The sequence below is a fragment of the Canis aureus genome, chromosome 17 (genome assembly GCF_053574225.1).
Source record: "Canis aureus isolate CA01 chromosome 17, VMU_Caureus_v.1.0, whole genome shotgun sequence".
NCBI lineage: Eukaryota > Metazoa > Chordata > Mammalia > Carnivora > Canidae > Canis > Canis aureus.
Window position 1 is genome coordinate 216,578 of NC_135627.1, and position 25,895 is coordinate 242,472.

The 25,895-nt window shown below is 53.4% G+C and overlaps 1 protein-coding gene and 1 long non-coding RNA gene across 3 annotated transcripts in view; one reads left to right on the top strand and one right to left on the bottom strand.

Moving 5' to 3' along the window:
• Positions 1 to 4,445: 4,445 nt before the first annotated feature.
• On the bottom strand, positions 4,446 to 7,087 carry LOC144287647 (uncharacterized). The gene is made up of 2 exons (XR_013355402.1): positions 7,034 to 7,087; positions 4,446 to 6,703 (listed from the first exon to the last, which is right to left on the bottom strand). It is a non-coding gene; the product is annotated as an uncharacterized LOC144287647 (long non-coding RNA).
• A 287-nt stretch (positions 7,088 to 7,374) lies between these two features.
• Positions 7,375 to 25,895, top strand: part of RASA3 (RAS p21 protein activator 3) — a 109,352-nt gene continuing 90,831 nt past the window's right edge. For both annotated transcript variants that reach the window (XM_077854841.1, XM_077854842.1), the window contains exon 1: positions 7,375 to 7,535. In XM_077854841.1, coding sequence (XP_077710967.1) covers positions 7,481 to 7,535 — 55 coding nt within the window. In that variant the 5' untranslated portion in view covers positions 7,375 to 7,480. The remainder of the gene's footprint in view (positions 7,536 to 25,895) is intronic.

Sequence of the window (25,895 nt, forward strand, 5' to 3'; positions counted from 1 at the left end):
GTGACTGTCAGGAGGGCCACCCCACCCACCAGGAGAGCTAAAATCTGACTAAAGAGAGCTGCTGTTCTGAATATCTCCTGCCTTCTACGGGAGGAGGGAGCAAACGAGGCTCTGAGGGATGCCTGTGAGCCATATGAGCCCTCAGGTGTGCACTGTGACTCCTGAGGTCAAACCCCTTGTTTGCGAGCAAGGACACCAAGGGCACGGTTTCCTCAGGTGTGGCAGATAAACACAATGTCACGCCCTTCCTGTGGGTAGCAGAGATCAGCTCCCCACAGGAGAGGATGTCTGCCCACGTGGGGCTGTAGCAAGCGCGGGAGGGGACCGGCGATGAGTCGGTATCTACTGCCATATCGTCCTTCCTTCAGTTGTTTTGTTTTATTTCAAGAAAACTGTAGATTCACAACCCTTATAAGGCACGACACATAGGTCCCAGGCACTCTTCACCATTGTCTCCACTGCTGACATCTTGCAGAACTGCGGTGACTGCAAAAGGATCCCAACCAGAAGACGGCCAGGGTCCCATCCATGCACCCACCTGGAGGGCTTGCTCCTCATGCACACGTGTGTGTGAATCTGTCACATGTGGGTTCCTGTGGCCACCAATGTGGCCAGGACACAGACCATTTCCCTCCACGGGGTCCCTCCTCCTGCTCCCCTGGCCCCCACCCCCCCATGGCCCCACCTGCTCCCTGCTCCACAGTTGGTCATTTAACAATGCTGTGGAAAAGGACTTGTAGGGCCTGTGATAGGCTGTCCTCCGGCAGCCTGGGGATCCGTGTCAGCACTTTATTCCTGTTTGTCTCTCTCCCACCCCCTGCCAGTGAAGGCCTGTGGGACACCGTTTCCTGGTTGTACCTTTTTTTTTTTTTTTTTAAGATTTTATTTTTTATTTATCCATGAGAGACACAGAGCGAGAGAGAGAGGCAGAGACACAGGCAGAGGGAGAAGCAGGCTCCATGCAGGGAGCCCGACGTGGGACTCGATCCCGGGTCTCCAGGATCACACCCCGGGCTGCAGGCGGCACTAAACCGCTGGCCACTGGGGCTGCCCTCCTGGTCGTACCTTACTGCAAAGATGCTTTGTGTGCAGGGTGCCTTTGGGATGTGGGCCACTGTCACCTTGGGTGGCCATGCCTCGTGCTGCTCCGAGCACACCCCCAAACAGAAGACCTTGGTCCCCTGTTTGGGAAGAGGTGCAGGCCTGCAGGGGCAGCTGACCTCCTGGTGAGGAAATCCTGAGATCCCAGAGCAGGAGCCGGATGGGTGCTTCTGGACACCTCCCTGCGTGGGCGGTGGGCGAGGGCAGCTGGCACCCACCAGGTGCTCAGGCGGTTTGTGGCAGCCGCGGGCAGGAGAGGGAAGGGCCCGCCCTTACCCTGGCGGGGGAGGGGGCGCTGAAAACCCGGCGGCCGGGGTGGGGGCAGGTGGAGGCCCATCTGTGCGGTGCACGCCCCACGCCCCGCGCCCCGCGCACCGCTGGTCCCAGAGCCCTGCGGGCAGGCGCCGCCTCTCCCCACTTTACAGACACTTAGATCTAGTCTTGGGGAAATAGTTATGTTCACATCAAATTATTGGGAAGGAATAGAAAATAAGGTCGAGCAGTGCAGTCGCTCACTCTTCATACCTGAAGGTAAATGAACCGTCCCAACGCGCACGGATGCTGTGCTGGTTCCCGGCCCCAGCCTTGTCTTTCTTCCACTCTGTCGTCACTGGGCCCCATGACGCGCCCTCTGGCAGGTTTGCTTGTCAGCAGCTGCCACCACCCACTCCCTCTGGTGCCACTCACACCCCGGGGGGCTGGGAGAAGCAGGGCCGCGCCCGGGGTTGGGGCTATGGCCTGGCTCCTGGGCTTCCCAGACCCCGCGTTCACCCTGCAGCGCTGCGGGGTGTCCACCTGCCTCTAGGACGCTCTCCTCTTTACCTTCTTACCGTGCCGGCGCGCACCACACTAAAGCAGGCAGAGGGAAAACTTCGGGGTAGCTGCATAAGTAGTCCAAGGGCCCGAGGTCAGGGGTATGTGTGGTGTTTCTCTGGTATTCCCACAGGATCTGGCTGGTTCCAGACACATGCTAGGTGCCCATTAGACATTTGCTAAATAAATGAATTGCTAAACAGAGTAAGTATGCATTCAGACAAATTATATGGCCACTGTGTAAAACTGTCTATAAATGTTAATAAAATCTTGAAGGAAACAAAGAAATAAAAATATTTATGATAGGCAAGCAAATACATTTTGCCCTTTTATTTTTATTTTTTATTTCATTTACTTATTTTAGAGAGAATCTGAAGCAGACTCCTTGCTGAGCACCAAGCCCAACAGTGGCTCCAGCTCAGGACCAGCTCAAGAGTGCAAGATCACAACCCAAGCTGAAACCAAGAGTCAGATGCCCAACCGACTGAGCCCACTAGGGCCCCCATTCTTGCCCTTCTGAAGTCTTATTATTATTACCAAAGGGCCAGCTCCTACTGGGCATATGCCTGGTCGTGGTGCTGAGGAGCACGCCAAGGCTCGCTGCTGCTCCTGTGCTATCTCGGCAGTCTGGTTCCCTGCAGGGAGCATCTGTGGGTCAGACAAAGGGTTTTCTAAAGCCCTCGGCCTCTTCTTCTTTGGAGCTTGTGCTGTGACTCTGCTGAGTATCGGAAGTCAGAATAGTCTTGACAACAAATCCCCATTCCAAATGGTGTGAATCAGGTACCCCTCTCCTTTTAACTTTTTCTGGCAATGGGCCAGGTTAGGGTTAGGGTTTCAGATTGATAGAGGTGGGGAGAGAGAGAGGCAGAAGGAGAGGGAGAGAGAGAACCCCAAGCAGGCTCCACACCCAGTGCGAAACCCGACATGGGGCTCGATCCCATGACCCCGAGATCCTGACCTGAACTGGAATCAAGAGTTGGACACTTCACCAGCTGTGCCACTCTGGTGCCACTCTGGTGCCCTTCGACAGAGATTTTAAAAGGACAACATATATTCCTGCTATAGGTAAGAAGACAAGATTTGGAGTGTAATTAATTGGATTTCAGGGCTGTCTTCATAGAGTACATTGATATTTAGCTAATTCACGGTCAAAAGTCACAAGTTAGATGTTATTATGTTAAAAAACAGTAATTTTGAGCAAATATTCTTCATAGTAAGCAATCAAGATATTACACAAATCTATTCAATGGGTAAATCTTTTAGACATTTAGGGTGATCTTTTATTACTCAAATTGACAGATGATTGATATTAATAATGATTAGTATTGCATCAATATTAATCAAATAACATTCCATCGAAACTTTATTTTTTTAAGGTTATATTTTAATTCCACTTCGTTAATATACAGTTTAATATTAGTTTCCATACAACACAGGGTGCTGATCAGGCCAGGTGCACCCCTTCATCCCTGTCACCTGTTTCTCCCACCCCCATCCACCTCCCCTCAGGTTCCCACCAGTGTGTTCTCTGTAGTTAAGAGTCTGTTTCTTGGTTTCTCTCTCTTTTTTTCCCCTTTTTCTTATTTGTGTTGTCTTATATTCTACATATGAGTGAAATCATATATTTATGTTTCTTCGATTGACTTATTTTGCTAAGCACAATACACTCTAGTTCCATCCATATTGCAAATGGCAAGATTTCCTTATTTTTATGGATGAGTAATATTCCATTACATATGTACACCACATCTTCTTTACCTATGCATCTATCAACGGACACTTGGGCTGTTTCCATATCTTGCCTATGGTAAATACTGCTGCCTTAAACATCGGGGTGCAAGCCAAACTGTGGAAGGATCCTCGGTGTCCATCGAAAGATGAATGGATAAAGAAGATGTGGTTTATGTATACAATGGAATATTCCTCAGCCATTAGAAACGACAAATACCCACCATTTGCTTCAACGTGGATGGAACTGGAGGGTATTATGCTGAGTGAAGTGAGTCAATCGGAGAAGGACAAACATTGTATGTTCTCATTCATTTGGGGAATATAAATAATAGTGAAAGGGAATATAAGGGAAGGGAGAAGAAGTGTGTGGGAAATATCAGAAAGGGAGACAGAACATAAAGACTCCTAACTCTGGGAAACGAACTAGGGGTGGTAGAAGGGGAGGAGGGTAGGGGGGTGGGGGTGAATGGGTGACGGGCACTGAGGGGGGCACTTGACGGGATGAGCACTGGGTGTTATTCTGTATGTTGGTAAATTGAACACCAATAAAAATAAATTTATTATAAAAAAATCGGGGTGCATATATCCCTTTGATAATTTTGTACATTTTGGGTAAATATCCAGTAGTGTGATTGCCCGGATCCTAGGGTAGTTCTTGTTTTAACTTCTTGAGGATGCTCTGTCCTGTTTTCCAGAGTGGCTGCACCAGCATGCATTCCCAGGAGCCATGTTCGAGGGCTCCCCTTTCTCTGCGTCCCTGCTACACCTGTTGTTTCTTGTGTTGTTGAATTTACCATATACACTTTATCAAAGACTTTATTAGTAAGGATAGGAGAGGCTTGGGTTACGCTGATTCCTCAATGCTATTGGCTTTACCCAGGAAGAAGTGAGAAGCTCATTTCTCATTTTTGTGGCTGCAGATCCCAGCAGCCCTCCAGGAGTTACTCAGGGATCTGGGCTGCTTCTATCTCATCTCCGAGTTTCAAAGTGGGTCCTCTTCAATTGCCACTGCAGGAGAGACTGGAAAATATCCCAGTGGCTTTTCTCAGCTTCCAGCCAGATGTGATGTCCCTTCCTTCCCATTTCCGGGCACATGGTTCCTCACTGAGCTGTGATGAGGGCAGGTGGTGTGGCCTCCATGCCCCGCAGAAGAGCTATTGGTACACACCTGTGAGGCTCACGGATGCCTCCTCGGAGTGGCTCCGGGCCTACTTTCTACCAGCTGCATGACGTCTGGGCTTTAAGCATCCAGAAGGAACCTTAGCGTAGATGTGTTCACTGTTCGGCTTCTGTCTCCAAACAACTAATATTTGAGAAATATTACCCAAAGGTGTGCTATGACTCATTTCTCTAGATTCTCTAAATGCTTTCTCTCACAGACACTCAGGCCTTTGGAGAGCTACCCTCCTTGACTCCTGAGAGCCTGAGTAAATCTTATCAGAGAATTATGAACTAACATTATGTCCCTAAGGTAGCCATGAGACAATGGGAGAAACCAGTATATTCATTCAACAAATTTTAATGGAGCTTTCACTCTGTGCCAGATGCTGGAACAAGCATATCCTTGAAGGTTAGTCATTTGAGATTAAAAACATCCTTCCTAAATGTGCTGAACATCCCTACGAAAAAAATCCCATATTGCTTAGTTGGCCAAAAGAGTATTTTCTGAAAAACTAACATACTTCTGTTTATTAAATCATTTGTCTAAAATACTATATTTCTATATTTCCTTTTCACCTTGATGACCAGGGAACTCAGAGCTGGGTTTTACAAACATTGCTGTAGCTGTATCTACTGTAGATATTTGACACAATAGCTTCTTCCTTCAACACTTTTTTGGTACCCTTTAAAAATCATTCAGTTATATACTGGTCATTTATTTTATGCCATTTCAAATCCTTTGAAAGTATATTGATCAAATAGGAATAATAAATGATCTAATCATGCTGTCTGAGCAATGCATAAATACCAACTTGTTTATAGATTGATACTTTTCAGGAAATATTTTTTGGGGGAGTACAGAAGAGGATTCTATCAAAGGGAGAGAAATGCAACTGTTAGTTATAAAAAAAAAGGATTATACTTTCAAGAAAGCCCTCATGTTTCCCTTGAACCCCAATATTTTCCTGTTTCTTTTTAAGTAGGCTCCATGCCCAATGTGGGGCCTAAACAGTCGAACTCTTCAGTTCGACTGAAGAGTTCTGATACCCATCTTTTCCTCTGGTTGTATGAATGGAGCAATACTCTTGCTAGCAGGCTGACTGCCCTGCTCCTGACACCGCGTTTGGCTGACCATCTGTGTTACTCCTTGCAGTTCAGAGCACCCGGGCTGCCACTCCAGCCTCGTTGCTCAATGTAATAATAGCACCTGGCTTGCTTCCGATGGTTAAACGTCACCTCCAGGCTTCTATATGTCACTATCTGGTCATCGTCACTGCTATCAGGGAGCTCGGTGTTCTCTCTGTAATGGCCCAGTCATAGAATGGCCAGCTACCGCTGAGACCCTCATCTGAACATTCCTCATCACTTTTGTAACTGAAATGTCCTCTGGGTTTTCCAGGAAACCTTGTCTGCAACTAGGTTTCCTGGTCGTGGGAGTATATTTACTCGCTTGTGCCACTTCTCTGAGCGTTCTGGGGTTTTTCTCTGCTATCCGCCACAACTACTTGGCATTTCCACTTAGTGTGGGATATCGCTTTTTATGAGCTTCCCAAGACCATGCTAGTAGCATGGGGTACGTGCCAACGTGCCAAATCCTGTATCATGATGGAATAATTCCTTATCAGTAAACTCTAACCTCATCTACCTTTTTGTTCTGCCCGCCCCAATCCACGGTTCTCTGGATCCGGTTGTGTTTATTCTCCCGGCCCTTTGGGCACATGTTTCCATGGCTGTGAGGCTCTTCTGCAGATAGGACCTTCTTCCTTTGTCAGATCTGGGCTTCTCCAGCTGGGGGATGGTGACGTGGTGGAGGAATGGGGCTGGGGGCTGACCACTGGTGTAATACAGCCTTGCAGAGGTCTCTGCGCTCCTCAGCAAACACAGAGAGAGCGTTTGTCTGTAACAGGGAGAAGTGGGATATCTCTTCAGGTCCGGGAGATTTTGAGCGCGTTAATCTAGACCTTCTCCTGAGCCCCAGGGTCTCCCTCCTTCCCCGGCTCCCCTGCCTGGTCTCACTCCATTCCCCTGCCTGGCTTCCTTCCAGCCTGGGCCCCTGGCCGCTCTGGGTCCTCCTCACCTAGCCAGCTGCCCTCCCCGGTTTCCCCCATTCCCGCTTCGGGTCCCACCTCCTCGCCTCCTCCTCCTGCTTCAGCGCCCCGTTCCCTTCCCATCCTCTCCACCGGGTCCCCCATCCCCCGGCCCGGTTCCTGCTCCCCATTGCCCCCACCTCGGCGCCCCGTCTGCGCTCGCGGTTCCGCTCCATCCCCTCGGCCCCGCCTCCCCGCTCCCCATCCGCTCCCCATCCGCTCCCCATCCGCTCCCCCTCCCACCGCAGGGTCCCTTGGGCTCCCTCCCCCGGAGACCGACTCCGCCCCCTTCGAGCCTCGGCCGCGGCGGAGCTGGGGTGTTCCGAGGGCGGGGCCGCCTGGCTCCCGCCTCCGAGAGCTTCGCCGGGGGCCGTGGGGTCGCCCCGCGGGCGGAGCCGTCCTGCCCCGCCTCCCTGCGGGCGCGGCCGAGGCGCAGAGCCGGGCGGGGGCGGGCGCGGGCCGGGGCCGGGGCCGGGGCCGGGGCCGGGGCGGGCGCAGAGCGCGGGGCTGGGCTGCGCGGGGCTGAGCTGCGCCCTGGTCCGGCTGCTCCGCGGGGCTGGGCGCGCGGAATCCGGCGAGGACCCAGCATGGCGGTGGAGGAAGAGGGGCTCCGGGTGTTCCAGAGCGTGAAGATCAAGATCGGTGAGCGCCGGGCGGCCCCTGCCCCGACCGCGGGCCGGCTCTGCGGGACGCGGCTCCGGGGGCGCGGTCGGGCGGCTGGGCTCGTGCGCCCCGGGCTCATCCCCGGGCTCATCCCCGGGCTCGGAGGCCGCGTCTCCGGGGCTGCTGCACCGAAGCTTCCCTGCACGCGGTGCCCAGGGGCGTGGGCCGGGTCCGCAGCGGGCGGGCGAGCGCGCGTTCGTGGGGTGCGCCCTGCCCTGCCCTGCCCTGCCCGGCCCGGCCCGCGCCCCCGCCCGCCCCCATCGACAACTGCCCGGGGGAGCCTGCGGCCGAGTCAGCCGGGAGGTTCCTGCCCTTCTCGCTGGCCCGGGGCTGGGGGAGGGAGTCTGGAGGGGGTGCCCGTCCCCAGCGCCGTGTTGCCTCGGGAGGGTGATGGGCAAGGTTTTCCTCCCTCCCAAGACCCGGATCCTTGCCTGGCGTGATGTCACACGTCGATGCCACCAGTGTGCGGGGTGAGCGGACGGCTTCTGGGGGCCCGGGGAGCGCCCTGCTGGGGGCGGGTGCTGGGGTCCTCCCTGCCGCATCGCCGCCTCCTCCCGCGGGGCAAGGGGCCGCTGGGAACGCAGCCAGGCGCCCAGTGACCGTCAGTTGTTGATGACATCTGATGCTGCCTGAGGAATTCCAGCTACCCCAAGGCAGCGTGCTGCTTCCTGTCTGCTTTATTTTGGTTTATGGATCATTGCTGAGACACCGTTGATATTTGGCCGAGAAGCACTGTGGATTGAATGTAGCGGTTCTTCAGGCACCAGGAGGCCGCCTGCAGAGGATTTCTCTTGTTTACTTGGTTGAAATCTGCTGTCACTTTTGTACTGAGAGATCCAAGGTTGCGCCGCTGCTGTAGTGGGGTCAGGGAACTCGCCAGTACTAGGGTCTTTCAGCCAAGAGCCCTCGCTCAGCCCTGGGCCCACTGAGCCTTAGTCAAGGGAGCAGGAGGGGAACCTGGGGTGGGCGAGGGTGCCAGGCTCTGCAGGTACAGCTGGCAGGAATGGGTCTGAGGTCTTCATGGTTCAGGCCAGGCACCTCCAGTCTCCTGCTCGGTTCCAGGAGTGTTCTGGAACAGTGGTAGACCGAGCAGGGAATGGCACAGCACATGAAGCAGGGTAGTGAGGAGACTGTGGAGATGTAGGAGAGCAGCCTCACTAGCCTACCAGTCCATGTCCATGGGTGGGTTCTGGATCTTGACAAGGATGGGCCTGGTGTGGAAGGAAGGGGATTTGAAGACCCTGCTTGGTTAGGCTTCCTGTCTTTCATGTTCTACCTTAAACACGCAAGAGAAACACCCAGCTCAGCTGAGGAATGGTGCAGTGCCTGTATACTTAAAAGTCCTAAACATCTGCTGTCTCTAACCCCACATGAGAGTGGGTACTGTTGGAAGTTTTGAAACACCTTTCTCATGTTTGGGGGCTTAGCAGTGAACACAGCACCACCTTCCAACTCCCCAGATGTTGGTCCAGCTTCAAGAAACTCTTATCAAAAAAAAAAAAAAAAAAAGAAACTCTTATCTCTCTCTCATCTCTGGGGGTCTTTGTCCACAACGCTGGGCTGCAAGAGGGAGATATCTGTGTGTCACCTTTGCAGCTGGGGGCATTCAGGGAGCAAGGGCCTACACCCAGCACAGACAGGGCATCCTCCTGTGTTTGAGCACAGACATGGTTCTAGGCTGTGCCTCTGAGTTAGAGCCTGGGCTGGAGGCCCTGAAGGTTAAGTGGAGGGGCTGGTTTGGGGCTTAGTCTCATTTAACTCGAGGGGTGGTCTGTTAATAGAATGGGATGAGGATGGTCCTGAGCATGGAAGGTGGTAGTGCTGAGCTTTTGATTTCTTTCCCTAGTTGTCTCTCGTGGCCAGTCTTGGCTCTGGCTTGCCTGAATGCCCTGGTCTTTAAGGTACAGGATGATGAGGAACACCACAGTTGATCTGGAAGAGGGGCACACATGCATGAATCATACACACAGTCACATGCACACTTGCCTCTTCTTGTTCGGGGACACACTGGCCAGGCCATCCATTCATCTTTGAACCTTGTCTCCAGGCTAGCTGGCTGCATGCCTGTGCGCTCTTGGCTGGCTGACCCAGTGCAAATGTCTTCCCCTTCCATAGCCTCATGTTTCCATGTACAAAATGCAGGCAGTAATTGTCTACTGCATCCGGTGGGGGCTTACAAGACGATATTGTTCCGGCTCACATTCATGCCCACCCCCTCACTCCCGGAAAAGCAGAGAAAGAAAAGAGTCTCCCTGAAGTTACACTGGTAAGCAATATCACTAATCTTGTTGCTAGCTAAAAAAGAAAGGCAGTACGTTTTTGGGGGATGAGTTTTTTAGGTGTCAGGGCCTTGGGTTGTCTGGTGGTTGTGGTCCCCAGGCTGAGGCTGGGGACAATGGGAAGAATCTTTTCATTGTCTTCCTCTTCCCCTTTCTCTGGCCCTTCTACCCTCTGCAAAAGCCAAATCAGAGCGAGGCATTCTTATTAGATCTTTTTCGGGCCTTGTGGTGAAGAACCTATTGCCTTTCCCATGGAGATCTTGCAGTTATTTTGGGTGGTTCTTCTGTATACTTAAAAATCCTAAACATCTTCTACCTTTGGTAGTAGTTGTTGCTGTTTTTATACTAGTGTCTCTTGTGTAAGGCCAAGTGCACTTCCTATGAGATTGTAGTTTTGAGGAAGTGTGCCTTTCTGACTTTCCATGAGTCAGGGCCTTTGTGCTGGGAGGGAAGCAACTTGAAGACTGTGAGTGAGGCGTGTGTGGAGGACCCACAGAGAAAGCCCTTCTGGGAAGCATTATTTTGGACTCAGTGCTCCTCTCGGCTTTGTGGTATAGCTCTAACTCTCAGTGGTACTTTCCTTTTCCATAATAGTTACCTCTGGTTTTCAAAAGTGTCATCTTATCTTGATAAATGTGTTCAGTTAAGAGCAACATACAAAGGTTTTTCTCTAGAGCTAAAAAACAAACAACAAAAATCAAAATCTAGCCTTGCACTTGAATGAGAAAAGCCCTCTTGCTCTGTTTTTTTTTTTTTTTTTTTTTTAAAGATTTATTTATTTATTTATTCAGAGAGACAGAGAGGGAGAGAGAGAGAGGCAGAGACACAGGCAGAGGGAGAAGCAGGCTCCATGCAGGGAGCCCGACGTGGGACTCGATCCCGGGTCTCCAGGATCATATCCCAGGCTGCAGGCGGTGCCAAACTGCTGCGCCACTGGGGCTGCCCTCCCTCTTGCTCTGTTAATGGTTTTCATCATCAGGTTTGAGGGCCCAGTTTGTATCCACTGGGCATGTTGGCCTCCGTGTCCCCAGAGAGGCCACACTCTGCCTGGTTCCAGGCTTTCCTCTCTTGCCTGTCTCTCCCTCCCTTCTCCTTGGGCTCAGAGCACAGTCTCGTGTTTTTTCTCTGTAAAGTTACCACTTGTCCACCATCAGGGTCGATGGCAGGTGGGGTCCAGTGCAAGCACATTGGGACTGACAGTGCCCACCATTCAGCACAGCATGGCCCAGCCATGGGCCCTGGCGGGCCTGCCCCAGCCTCATGCCCTCCCTCCAGCTAGTTACAGACACAATCCCTCCAGAAGCAGGAGGCCTCTCAGGCAGGAACCAAGGGAGGTGAGAACAGGACATGGTGGCTGAGGGTCTCTGGCTTGTACCTCCCTGGGCCAGGTGGCTGCTCAGGTGGGGCGTGGTGAAGATGGCCCAGACCACAGGGCCTGGACACTTAGGGTTCTGCATCTGCTCTGTTGAAAGTGGGATATTTAACCAAATTTCTGGCATGGGAAGGAGTAGTGTGCTCATCCCAGGGTCCTGTGAGGGTCAGCGAGGTGCTGCTCCTGCTTGATAAGGTAGTTATCGTTAGTACTTCCCAGGGCTAAGGAGACATGGTTTTCCTGACCAGAGAAAATATTTTGTGAATATGAGGAAGTGATATTAGTGATGTTAGCTTTTTCACTGTGTGTGTGTGTGTGTGTGTGTCAGTGAGAGAGAGACAGTGGGAGAAGGGGCCATACAGGCCACACATGGTTCTTGGCATCAGGGATTTTGTATTCTCTTGAGCTGTCTCATGCTAAAATTAACCTGGATATTCTATTAACCGAGCTGAGCTAGCTGCTGCTGCTGCTATTTTTAACCCTTAAGGACTAGTGTGCAGACCTGGGCTCTGCCTGGGGAGCAGCCAGGCTCAGAGGCCATTGGGGATTTCAGTTTGTGGCTCCCTCGCTGGGGAGGGCTGGGTTTGCTGTGCACACGTGTGGCATGCAGAGGGTTGCAGACTTCAGGATCTAGTTTATGCGTATTATCTCATTTTAATTTAAGTTTCCACAACTCCGTGACATTGAAGTGGAGAAAAGGAGAGCCATATAACTTAAATAACCTGCCAAAGTCACCCAGCCCATGAAAGCAGAGCTGGGGGCCTTACACCGATGCCAGTGTTATTCTTGCTACTTTACTACAGTCTGTCTTTCTGTGTGATCTTGGGTTTGAATGGTGGAGGTGCAATGAAGAGCTGGGAAAGACCGGTTCTAGGCCCAGGAGGGAACAGGGCCACTGTCTCCCGTGGGTGGACCACCAGGGGCACTGGCCTGATTGTCTGCAGACTTGGAGTCATTGACTAGGGCTGCTGGGGTAGAAGGTCGAGAGGAGAGAATTGTGGAGATGGGGTCTTCAACAGAATACAGAAATCCAGAGATGAATTGTTAAGCAGGGTCACCAGCAAAACATATGTTTTGGGAAGAGGCATGGGGCAGGTGAGCGGAGCATGGGTTCCTATTGGTGGAATCATTTGGCTGGAATATAGCATTTGGTGGGAACGTTCGGTTTGCTTCTCCGAAACCAATGAAGCATCTGAGTATGTAACACACATTCCTGAAGGCATCGGGGAGTCGGAGCATCGGCATATCATGTTGTAGTCATAGATGTGCACATGTTTAGAGAGGAGATGGGTATATTTGCTTGAAGCAAGCAGAAGTAGTAGCCGCTCATGCCTGAGAATTGAGATGTGCAAGTTGCCCTTGAATGTGTGGCTGTGGGTGTACGTCCTACTTTCCTAGTGACCTTGGAGGTAGTTTCAGGCCTTGGTGGGCACAGGCAGAGTGTCCTTGGCTGCTGTAGGGACCACAGCCCCCAGGAGCCAGTGAGGTGAGGAGGGTATGCCTAACGACACCGAGATCCCAGACCCAAGTCTTTGTTTCTCACTAATTCTGTGACTCCAGACAAATCTTTGAAACCCTCTCTGCCTCAGTTTCTTTGTCTGTCAAAGTGGAGAATAAGACGTTTTTCGTGAAGTTTAACGAGACTGTGTGAACAAAGGCACGTCCTCTGTGTGACTTTCCAGGCAGGAGGTGTTCTGTTAATTGTGTGACAAAGTGGGGTTCCAGCCAAAGCAAGATGCATTAGTTCAGAGAAAGCTGGACTTCCATATGCGTGTTTGCTCATGGGTGAGTTCTGGAAAGATGTTGGGAGCAAGTGGCCCTCAACCTGCCATGAGGTTTCGAGACATAGGGAGCCAGTGTGTGATGTAGATCCTCATGGACACATGGGTGGCTGGCATGGCCCACATGGCCAGCGCTGTGTATGGACGGATGGCCCTCTGGCCTCTGGGTGAACCTTGTGGGGACTTGACGTCCTGTGTGGTGGTGATGGTTGTCCCTGGAAGGTCTGAGGCTGGAGAGCAGAGGAGAAATCAGGGTGCTTGAGCAGGGAGTCCTCACTGCCTGGTCTCCTGTTCCTGATGTTGGGGTGGGAGTTTGTATTGGCACAGTGAGGGAGGGGCTTCTATCCTGATGGGGAGAAGTGCTTTGACCAGCAGGTACTGATGTACAGGTATGATCATACCATACTACCATAGTCTGCTGTGAAGTGAAGCCTAGCAGAGAGTGGACACAAAGGAAATACCAATGGGAAGGGTGATTATGCTATGGGGCTTCCACAGTGTGGAATATTGCGCAGCTTCCAGAGCAGGGAGTTAGAGCCAGGCCAGGCTGTGTGACATGCAGGAGTTCCCAGGGGTATGACTAGAAAGAGAAACAAAACGCAGAAATATCTACCGAAGATCACCCCTTATAGAAGAGCAAAGCATACACAAGAAGGCGATGTGGATGTCCGGGCGCACACGAGCCTATCAGCTAGACTCCCTGGGCTGGGGACTGTGGACTAGGAAAGACAGCAAGAAAGATCTGTTTCAGAAAATCAAGGATGTTACTGTCGGGCACACACACGAACTAGGTATTTAGGTAGGCATATGAAGAGTTCAAAAATCACAACCTTAAAAATGGAAAGAACAACTTTTTGGAGAGGCAGTGCCCAGAAAGGTGAAATAATTTACCTAGACTGCTGACAGGTGTGGAGAGTTGGGAGTGGGGCTGCCATTGGAATCTAGAAACAGCAAACCAGATGCAGGGACAGAGGCAAAGTGGTGGGCGCACAGGGCAGGGGCTGGCTCCTGAGTCATCCTTGAGTCTGCTCTGACATGCGGAGACACTGAGCAGACCACAGGGAACTCAATGTCGTGTCATCCACAGCAGGTGACCCAGTGCTTCTCTTTAAGTGTGAGGCAGTGTTCAACGCATTCACACTTCAGTATAAACACAGGTCTCAGGGTCACCCTTAGAAGTATGGAGATGTGTGTCCCTGATTCCTGGCTTCCCCCCTGTTCTGCAGGCTGGACCTCCCGAGGTGGTTCTCACACGAGGGTTGTTGGGTCAAACTCAGAGCCACTTGGGCCTCAGCATCAGGGAAGCTTTGGCTTTGAGTGTCTCTTCTGTCTTTGCGGGCGGGGGGGGGTGGATGGTCAGGCCGACTATGGGATCAAAGATAGTGATTGCTTGTTTGATGTGTGTCGAAGAGCCGGGCATGTTTCTGCTCACGAGGCTGGACTCCCTGGGCCGTAGCTCTGTCTGTTCTGAAATGCAGCATTGCTGGTTTCAGTTTTCTTTTCTTCTTTTTTAGAGAAATACAGAGAGAGAGCGCGCGAGACAGTGCACGTGTGCATGAATGGACTCACCAGCGCTTGTGGGCAGGGAGGGACAGAGGGAGAGAGAATCTCCAGCAGGCTCCACACCCAGTGAGGAGGCCCATCCGTGACTTGATCTCATGACCCTGAGATCATGACCTGAGCCAAAATCAAGAGTCGGACACTTTCTGACTGAGACACTGAGGTGCCCCCGGTTTCAGTTTTCCAGTTGGCTTGAATCCCTCTCCAGGGACAGCTGCCTTTGTCCTAGATACAGCTGGTAAATGCTGCATCTCACACCTTGGCCCGCACGGGGCACCTCACACACCTGAGCCCGTGTGGGGCTCCCCTCATCTGAACCACACAGGCTGCATCTATATTCTGAAACATGCTGTGAGGTGTAGCACACTCCTCGGAGAGCTGGAAGGGGCTGGAGGCCACGCTCAGGGTCACACAGTAAATCAAAACTTTTTCTAGAAACAGAACAGAGCAGAGTCCCCTTCGTTCCTAAGACTGTGGAGGAATGACTCTCGTGCCTGCTTTTTCCTCCATGTCGTTTCTGTTCCTGTTATCTGAATAATTTCCAAAATGTGAAGCATTATTCTGTCTTGACCCCAGTTGCCAGTAGGATAAAACCCAAAGGTAAAGTCTTTCTCAGACTCGGGGTGACTCAGGCTGGAGACCTGTGGCTGGAGGTGTTTTCCTGTCCTTCAGGCTGTGCCCCCCCGCCCCCCCCCCCAAGCATCCTTCGCAGTAAGATCTGCTTGGCAGCGGCAGGTGCCTTCAGCGGCTCCTCCAGCACTAGGAGCAGGACCCAGTCCCCAGGCTTTTCCTGAGAGCCATCGTCCCCTCTGTGTGTGGAGACTCCTGGGACGGAGCTCAGGCTTCCAGATCCTTCAGGACATTTAATAGAGTTGAGAGCACTAAGTGTTTGTGTATTTCTTTCTGGAGCCTCATGTGCAGACTCTACGGTCCTCTTTGTGGCAACATGGTCCGCTGAGGCGTGATCTTGGTGTGGGCCGGTCGTCCTGTCACCCAGTCAGGGCGGCTCCTCCCTTTTCGTCGTGTTGGTTGTAAGAGCCCATGGGTGGGTGAGGCCTGTTATGGGGCCTCTAGATCTCTGTGGCTTTGTTGGGTGTTTCCCTTCTTCTGAGGAAAAGGATTCGTTTTCCTTTTTTTAGCTCTTGTGGTTTCTTTTTTTGGTCCCGAATCCAGTTCTGGGAGGTACGAGAACAGCAGGTTTGCTCGATTTCGTCCAGTTCATCGCACCCGCTCAGTCATCGCTTAGGGAGCCACGGACACGTCCTGCCCCACCCAGTGATTCTGTGGAGGGTGCAGGCTGGGACCGGCGACTGGCCCCCACCTCTGGGGCTCAGGGAAGCTGCTGACGTCTCTGAAATGACACCAGCCAGAGAGCTTGTGAGGGACCCGCAGTGCTCAAGGCCCTCGTGCGTTTGTGGTCAGGGGGAGCTGCCTTCTTGGGTGGTTATGGAACTGCTCCCCCCGCAGGAGACGGCTGCCCCCCCCCCCAGCCTGTCTCCTCCTCGTGAATCTTTACGTCAGGAGCGTCTGTAGCACTTGGACACTTACTCAGCAGAGTGACCCCTGGGGGCTCAGAGCCCCCGACCACTTCTCAGCTGCCTACGGCCCACAGCCCAAAGGCTTCTTTCTGATTATCCCTCCTCCTGGGGGGTGCCCCCTGCCCCCCAGGTGACCCCCTGCCCCCCAGGTGTCTCCTGCCCCTCAGGTGTCCCCACTCCCCCCTCTCCCCTAGTACCCTCACTCCCCGCAGTGCCCCCAATCCCCTCGGTGCCCTCACTCCCCCCTGGGTGCCCCCACATCCCGCCCACTCCCCCCACGGCCCTCACTCCTCCCCACTGCCCCCCCCCCGTGCCCCCACTCTTCCCCACTGCCCCCTCGGTGCCCCCACTCCCCCCTGGCTGCCCCCACTTCCCCCCAAGTGCCCCCACATCCCCCCTTTTGTGCCTCCCTCCCCCTAAGTGTCCCTACTCCCCCCTGGGTACCTCCACTCTCCCTTGGTGCCTCCACTCCTCCCCACTGCCCCCCTCCAGTATCTTCACTCCCCCCTGGGTGTCCCCACTCCCCCTTGGGTGTCCCCACTTCCCTCCCTTCCCCCCAGGTATCCCTACCTCCCCCCACCTCCTCTCCCTCCTTCCCCCTGGAAACCCGTACTCTCCCCCCCACCCCCACCCCCACTCCTCTCCACTCCCCCCAGTGCCCCACTCCCTCTCAAGTGCCCCTGTTCCCCACCAGGTTCCCCAATCTTCTCCCCCATGCCAAACTTAACCTTGTGCAGGGAAACCTCTCCGGCCAAGGCAGGTAGTGAAGACATGGCCTTGTGGCAGGTGGAAGATGGGTCAAGTTGGGGCAGTTACGCTTGGATATTTCAGGGTGTGGGTCAGCCCCAGGCCCCTAAGCCTCTGGGCACCTGCTTGTTTTGGCTCAGCTACACTGGGACTTTCCAAGGCTGGGGTCAGAGTGTGGTCCGGAACTATGAGCAGAGATCCAGGAATAGGAGTTGGTTCCGGAAAACCCATCAGTGTGCAGACCCTAGGGGAACCTGGCTGGGCCTGCTACTTGTTGTGACGTCTGGGGTGGGTGCTGTGACCCAGCCGGTTTTCCCACGGGCTGTGGGATGTGGGCCTGGCAGGGGAATTCCAGACCACTCAGGGTTGAGGCTGGCAAGCGCTGCCTGTTCAGGAGGCCCTGCTAGCCTGTCCTGAGGCTCATTGCCCTAACAGTTGTTAATTTAGGACCAAACAATTGGGTATTTTATTACCTTATAGGGATGAGTTTCAAGGGCAGTAAACTGCCTACACGATGTATACACAGAGAATACTTACACCAACGTACAGTAGGTCTAGGAGTCGGTCAGGCGTATGGAGGAGCCAAGTATACTTGGACTTTCCTCACAGCTGCACCCTGTGAAGCGGAGGGTTTAGTTAGGGAGGCAGTTGTCCATCTGGTCTTTCTTATGAGGTCTCCCCTTGTTGGAACATGGTTTCATGTGTGCACATATACACATGCACAGAATACACACACAGATGCACACATGGGCACACACCATACACACATACAAGGATACACACGCACACATGTGAGCACACCACACGGCCCTGCATACGTGTACAAAATACAGGCACACAGATGCATACATGTACACACATGGGCACACACATGCACACACATGGGCACACACGATACACCCAGACACGTACAGATGTACATATGCACATGCAGGGACACACATGCACATATGCACACACGGGCACACACCATACGCACAGATATAAGCAGATGCACGTATGCACACATGGGCATGTACACACACATGGGCACACACATGCACACACATGCACACATGGACACACGTACACAGAACACACACATGCAGGCAGACACACGGGGGCACACTGCTCACACAGGTACACACATGGGCCCTAGGGCCTGTCTTGGGGGGTAGAGATGCAGGATGCTGGGTGCCCAGTGTGGGCATAGCATGGAGACTGAAGGAAGGCTCACACCCCTTTGTGACAACTGTTTCCCACTAGCTGAGATCTATGGCACCAGGGAACTGGTCATGCGTGACACAGTAGAGTGTGTGGCATTTAAAAAGTTCCTGTTTCTCAAACAAATCAATCTTCTTCTGCCCCATACATTGCAGAGTCATGTGGCCCCTGTGAGCTGATCCCCAGGGGGCCTGGGGTGTGGTTTGGGGGCACCTGTAGTCGGAGAGCCTGCCCTGGAGCCTGCGTATGTGGATACCTAGGTTTCCACTTTCTATGATTTGAGAGTTTTCTCTGGAGTTGTTTTTGAGTTTCTAATTTTTTGTATTTGAATCAGAAGCCTTTTACTTTTCAGGCCCACATCCTGGGCCTTGTAGCTTTTTTTCCCTAGTTGTTTCTGGCCTGTTTGTCAGCTGGCTGCCCTCGGTGGGAGTTCCCTGTCTTTGGCCAGCTCCAGGGACTCTGGGCTGGGCCGTGCAGCTCAGGAGGACACAGTGGAACTCTGGGAGACAGGAGAAGGCACCGCCGCCAGCACTGGTACTTGAGCTGCGTCCTTGCGGGTCTGCTGCTGGCGTGCTGACTTGGGGCAGGCCTTCTGGGCTCAGGGGTCCAAACCCTGGACTAACGAGCTTGCTTGTGAGAGCCCCCCTGAGTGGCATCAGTACACACACCTTCCTGGAAGGGGGAGGCCGCACTTGGGTCACGATTTCCCATTTCCCTCTGAGCCGGTTGGCTGCAGATGGGGACTCCTTGGGAAATCATGGGAGGTGATGGTCAGAAGACCTTCCTTGGCTTCCTGAGCCCCCAGATGGCTCCATCCATCTGGAATCCCCGGCATTCCTTTCTCTGTTCATCATTTCCTGCTGCGAAGTTTGCGACAAGAGTTTGAGAAAGAGTTTCTCAGCATTTGGACCCAAGAATGTGTTTATGCATGTCCTGACTGGAAAGAAAGGGTCACATGGAAAGAAAAAAAACACTTGTCATTATGTTTTTGCTCAGTATCTTGGTTTTCTATTTGTGATTGTTTCCTAAAGTGTTTCCCAGTGATCCATTTGGGGAACCCCTTTCCTGGCTTCCTGGACCAGCAGAGCCTTTGGTCAAGGGAGTGGACGGGGTGGTGAGGAGGGAGCAGGAGGGGCCGGCACAGAACCAGACTCTTCTCCTGCACCACTGTGATCGATAACAGTGTAGTCCAGTGTCTCTCCCTCTGGAACGCACCCCTGCCCGCCCCCCCGCCCCCGCCCCCGCCCCACTACCGTCGTGCACTGCTGTCTACCCAGCCCGCATTGGCTTCCCTGTGGCAACTGTACAGAATCGCTGGTTCTGTGAACATAGGAATGTTGGCTTTCAAAAGTAGGATGTGTGTGTTGGTCTTCAGCGGAGAGGGTGAGCCGATGAGCGAGCTGCCTCACACTCCGGAAGCTAGTTCCGAGTTCCCTGTTGCCGTGGCCTGAAGCGGGAGGTGTGGGAGGTCTCCTGTGCACCGAAGCTGGAGGTGCTGTGGGTCCTGTAAGTTGGTGTTGAGTCTCCGGGTTGGGATGGGGAGGTAGGAGGGGCGGCATCCACAAGTAGGGGTGAGACAGGTGACTTCTGGGGTCACCGCAAGGCAATGGCAAGAACTTGATGTGTTAATCACAAATGCTTGTTTGGGGGAAAAGTTAGTTTTTAGAAGGTTTTCTCCTGCTGTAAAGTGCTCGCAGGTTGCTTAGGTGGCGAGTCTGAGTCACGCAGATCGACCATTGACCGAAGTCAACCCAAGGGGGGCCCGATGTTTCTGTTTCATGGAGGTTGGATGCTATCATCAGATGCTGCACAAACTGGGTATTTCACAGCACACACAAGAAGTAGAGGACTTTCTTTCCAGGTTTTTACAGACTGAAGGTTAAATAAAACAAAGTCTTGTATTTATGGGACTAATAGTAGCAGGGATTTTCAGTTCTTGGGGAGGCGAGCCTTTCTCTGTGCTAAGAAGCCTGGGGCGGTCTGGCCTGCTCCTGCCCTCTGGGGAGCAGATGTGTCCATGTGCCCCTTGCACACAGGGTACTTCCCTAACCTGCAGATTCATTTTTCATTATTCAGAGTGGTCCCCATCGAACAAGAAGAGCACTTTTATCTTTAAAAATAAATTAAAAATCAACTCCGTGTTCTATGTATTTGAAGATTTTATCTGTTCTAAAGTGCAATTTCCCCCACATTCAACAGCTCTGAAGATTTGCTTCCCCCTCCTTGGCAGCAGGTGACAGTGGTCTGTTTTACAACAGAGGCTTCTCAGGCTCCTTGAAATGGGGGGTATTCCGGGGAAAACAGAAGCAGGGAAGGCTAGGGACCAGGTCTAGAGACTGGGTGACTGGACAGGACGCTGTCTTGTACATTATGTTTGCAGGGGTGCATTTCAGAGTAGCAAACCGTCTTCAGCTAAAATAGAGCCTGCAGGGCGGGAGAGGGTGGCAGGTGACAGGTGACGGTGCCACGGGGTTGGTCCCATATGCCTCCTTCCTTTCCAAACTCCTCTGTAGTTTGCAGAGGCCTTGGCGGGAGGGTGATGGGGTGAGAGTAAGAAAGCAGTCATTGAAAATGCTTCAGAAATGAGGCTCCCGACTGGGATGTGTGTGGACAGCAAGGCTCGCCCCTTTCTGGGAGGCCTTCCTGATTCTGGGGTTTCCTGAGTGAATACAGTGGGAAGGCCCCAGCACCGTCTCTCTGGGACCCCAGCTCCTAGCTTCCTGGGCTTTTGCTCAGCACTTGAGAGTCATTGATCTTGTGAAAGCAGAGTGGAAAACCAGAGGAGACAGGGGTCTTCGGGACGGGTGCACCACATCTTCACACCCAGCACCGTGAGACCCATCGTAGGTCCTGCCCCAGCATATCTGGTCCAGGCAGTGCTGATCGCCCGGGAGTGAGTGTGTCCAGACACACACCTTTCCCCTAATGCCAGGGCAGTTTTCACCCTGGGGGACGTCCGGCCATGTGTGGGTTGTTTTTGTTTGTCACCACTGGGAGGGGGAGGGTGGCACCCACAGCCCAGCACCTGACAGCGCACAGGCACCCACCTGGAGAATGTCAACACCGGGTGGGCAGAAGAGAGGCCTGGGGCGTCGTGCTGGTGCCTGTGAAAACCAAGGGTGTGTCCGACTAGTGCTCTCGGCTTCTCCCTAGGAAGTGGCCAGGAGGGGAGTAGATGGATCTCATGCTTGCCTGATGGAAAGACCTAGCAGTGTGGACCACACGGATACGGCCCGAGGGTCTAGGGTGTGGACAAGGAGGGCAGTGCCTCTGAAAGGGAGTGTGGCCATAGCTGGTAACCTGGCTCTGCACCTTACTTGCTGTGTGAACTTTGGCAAGTCACTTAACCTCTCTGTGTCTGTAAGATGAGGGAGGATAACAATAGGCTTCATAGGATTCTTCAGTGGTGCGGTGGCGACGTGCTGGGCCTACGTGTGCCTTACCTAAGTGGCCCCGTCCCTCTCTCTCCAGCTCTTCCTCACTCTTAGGAGGAGCCTGAGGCCTCACAGAGCCGGAAGGGACAACTGATGGTATTTTCAGGGCCTATGGAAAGCAGGACTGCTGGCCAGATTCCTCAAAAGGACGTGGCTGAGGGGAAGGGCTGGGCTGGGAGGGCATGAGTTGGTGGCGGGCGTTTGGGGTCTGGCCCCCGTGCCCCTGGCTGTGGTCTCACCTCATAACTGACCCCTGGACCTTGGGGCCCTCTTGTCCCATCAGGCTGCCCTCCCGGGGACCCGGGGATGTCTCCAGTGCCGCTGCAGGCTGGTTCCGAGGCTCTCCTTCTCTTCACAGAGCCTGGCCCTGGTTATTCCTTAAGTGTGCTGCCTGGGACTTGCAAGTAGAACATTAACTAGGAAGCATGATTTCACAATTAAATGCAGGTTTGCAGGGAAGTTGGTGCCCGTAGTTAGGAGGCTGTGCTTTCCCTCGGGGTGCAGTAGAAGGAGGAAGTGGGAAGGATGTTCTCTGCTACTTTAAACCTCGAGTGCAGCAAAAACCTTCACGCACGGCTGCGGGAGCTTCGGGAGAAGCTGTAGGCACTGTGGTCACAGTCCTGTAGATACCATGGTGACAATCGAAGTTATTTCGAATGTTCTTGTGGCTTTTGTAGCTTCTTTCTGGATCATTTCATGGTTTTATCTCTGTGCCACAGGCCCTGATGGGGAAGTGGTAGTAATGAATCAGATAACTATTTTGGAAACTATGGGAAGTTGTCTTGTGATGAGTCTGCACTTAGAGTGTGCTGGTGCCCCCTGCCCCCCGCCTAACACCAGTGAGGCGAGCGCCGGTTTTGTGTGCTGGGCAGCCCTGCGAGACCAGGCTGGGAGGCTGACGGCCTGGCTGTCTCCTCCTGTTCAGGGTCCTTGGCACGGAGGCATGATGTTCACGTGCTGACCTTGCCCATCAGACACCCAGGAAAACTGACTTCTTTGGCCTCCTGACAACATGCAAATGCCGGGTTGCCCAGCAGTAAGGGAGGCCCTCAGGCTGGAGCTGTTTCCAGGTGGGGCAGCCGTGCCCTGCTGCTCACCTGCTCCGCCGCCCTCGCACACCCATACTGGTCAAGGCACGAGCCTGGCACTTGAGCTGACCTCTCCCTGCCCCAGGGCTAACGGGGTTCTGGATGACTCACTGCACTGGCACTTTATAGAGTCTGCCTTCCCCCTGCGCGTGGAAGTGGGGCTGCGGACGGGTCAATGGAAACACATTGGAGTGAGTGTTTATGTACTCTTAGGTTTATACTGAAAACCTGCCCACGTTGTATGAGTGGATAAGAGCAAACAAGGTTAGTGAAGGATGAAGAAAAACAAATTGCTTTTATAAGTAAAGTTAAATGCATGATAATGTTCCACTCATTTTGCTTTGTGCACTTTAAAGGCCAGCGAAGAGTGAGGTGTTATTTTTTCAGGGGTGGAATGAGGGTTCTGGCCTACTTGGTACCATGACCTGCTACATTGGGTACCCCCAGGACACTTGATACCATGTGATGAGCTGGAGGCCGGCGATGCTCGTCCTGCCCCCTGTCCTCACCCCTGCGTGGACAAGGCTGAGATGACCTAGCCTCCTTCCCAGGCACTGAGTCTGGGAAACGAAGCCCCAGGAAATCCAGAATCGGGGGCTAGCACAGTGACGAGAGGAAATCCGTTCCCAGCTGCACAGGTGAAGGTGTGGTTTGTCTTTGTGTCACTGCGGGGCAGACTCCTGCACATGCGATAACAGTTTGTGGAGTAAATGCTGCAAATCTCTAGTATAGATTGTCTCACAATCTTGAAAGGCAGGTGACAGAGTTCACTGGCCTGGTTTCCCCTGACTGTTTGTCTTTAGCAGTCTGTCTGTCCACAGCAGCTTCATTCCCGGGGGCTCAGCAGGGACCCCTTTCGTGTCAGGTGTCACACTCAGCAGTCACAAGGATGCTATCTGAGTGATCTCGTGACTGTCCACAGGGTGCCTGGGACCTCCTTGCCCCAGGTGCCACCCTGACAGCAGAGCAGGGAAAGCTTCCACCTTTGGGGCCCGGCATCGCTCACCTGCTCACTGGTGCTGTTCCAGGACCACCCCAAGCCCCTCTCTGGGTGAGGAAAGGGTGCCCATTTCCCTTCCCTCAGCTTCTGGTCACCTCCCCGCATCCACCACCCTGCCCTGGGGATCCTGGCTCTCTTTATCGTGATATCAGCACATGCCCACCCAGCCCCCACCCTCCCTGCGTTCCTGCTCTCCCTCCCCCTGTTCCCCCAGCCTCTGCCCTCTGCCACCCTCCCCCTCCCCGGACAGCCCCCCTCCCCCTGCCCTCCCTGCCTCTGCCCTGGCCCTTTGCATGTCCCAGCCCCATCCCCAGACACTCACTCACTCCCCTGACCCCCCAGGAGATGGTCTGCTTTCTACTGAGGTTCCTTCCTGAATTTTTTTGCACTGATTGCTGAGTCTGTGGCTGAGCTGGTTCAGCTCTGTTGCTTTTCAGAAAGACAAGGCTGCTGGACCCCTGGACGTGGGGTGGGGCACACCCATCACTGTCCTTAAAGTTTCCACCAGGGCTCTCCAAGTGGGGTCCTCACTGCCACAGCAGCACCTGGGGACTGGTTTGACGTGTAGATGTGAGGGCCCCACCGCAGACCTGCAGAATTGGGGGCTCTGGCATTGGGCCTGGAACCCCATGTCTCCTGGGGTTCCCCTGTGGCGTGAGGTTGAGCGCCTCTGGTCCAAGAGGAGAATCCAGCAGTGCCTCTGGCGTGCTCATCTGTGGAAGGTGCTCAGGTTCTGGGGAGAGGCCCTGACTTTCCTGGTGGACGTCCTGCCAGGACCACATGTCTGAGCACCTGGCAGGGACGGAGCTTTCCAGGAGCCCCTCTGGGTGCTGTGCTAACACCCATTCGCAGAGACGGGGGTGCTTTGTTCCTCGTATTTGCATTTGCTGTCAGCAGATTGGTGTGAGGACACAGCAGCCCTTCCTGCTCAGGCTGTACAGGGCGCCCAGACCGAGGGGCCAGTGAGGTGCCTGGGGCCAGATTCTGTCGGGACGGGGTAGTGTCACGCACCCAGCCCCACGAAGGGGCTGATTTGATGTTTGCTTTTGTTTCTTCCAGTAACACCTGCACCCCATTCTTTGGCGTGAAAGGATAGGGTGCGATGTGTGCGTCCTCCAACAGCAGCATGAACAGAAGGCACTTGGAGTTGGTCATGTTCTATTTTGAATTACTGCTGTGGTACCTTGTTACTCCAACCACTGCTTGGATTTGATATGCCCCTAGAAGTACGGGTCTTGCTCAAATTACAAGCAGGGAGTGCTCTAATTACTGACCTTGGATAGAGGTTTTACATACTCTGCTATTATATTTGAGGTTTTTTTGAACAGCTTGTGTGGTTAGAGGCTATTTTGGAAAGAAAGGTTGTCACGAATGTCGTCAAATACTGAGCTTCTTGGTGGGAGTTGTTGAGAGGCGGGTTCTGCGTGGGGCTTTTGTCACAGCCCCCTTGTGGCATCAGCACTTTGTTTTTCCCTTGAGTAGCCCTGAACGTCAGCCCCACATCTTTGCCAGGCCTCACGGTGGAAGAAGCCCTGGTGCAGCCGGCATCCGGGGTCAGCACCACACACACCCCCTACCCCCCGCCCGCCCACCCCAGTCAGTCCCAATGGCTGATCAGGCTTTTAAAGTGTAATCACAGTCTCCAAGCAAGCATGAGCCGGAGTTCAGCGTGTCAGTTTTTGGGGGAGCGTGTCCCTGTGCAGTCCCTCTCAGGAGCCTCGGCTCAGCGGCCTGTGGGTGTGTCTCAAGTGGTGCCGAGGGCAGGCCAGCGCTGCCACCCTCAGTGTTTGACACCCCACCTCCTGGTTACTCTGCAGGACATGCTGTGGCACCCCTAAACCAGAAAGGCCCACAAGGGCCAGTGCCCACTTCCTTTGTCCACTGTTTCGGCTCCCAGGGCCTCTGGCCCAGGTGTACTTAACCCTCATCTCATAGAGTTCCAGCAGCTGTTTGTTCTGTGTCTTCTGGGTGCAATGCATGTGTTTACAAAAGTAAACATTTTCACCGAAGAAGATTTGGGGGATATAGAAAAGCAAAGTTAGAATATGAAAAATTGTAATTCTACATTGGGTGAACCCCAGACACTTCCTTTCTGGGGGTGAGATGGGACCGTCACAGTTGTGTGTGGGTGACTAAGACACAGGTATGTTTTGTGGGGCTGCTGCCGCCAGGTGCCAGCATCCCATGTGGGTTCAGACCGTCATCTCCACCACTGTCTCTGCTGTCGAAGCTAGCAGGACATTGTCCACTGTGTTCAGAGATTTGAGGGCCTGGCATTAGTTTCACAGGTGGATGTGCAAGACCTTAGTGCAGTGTTAAGAGGACAAGCTAAAGTCT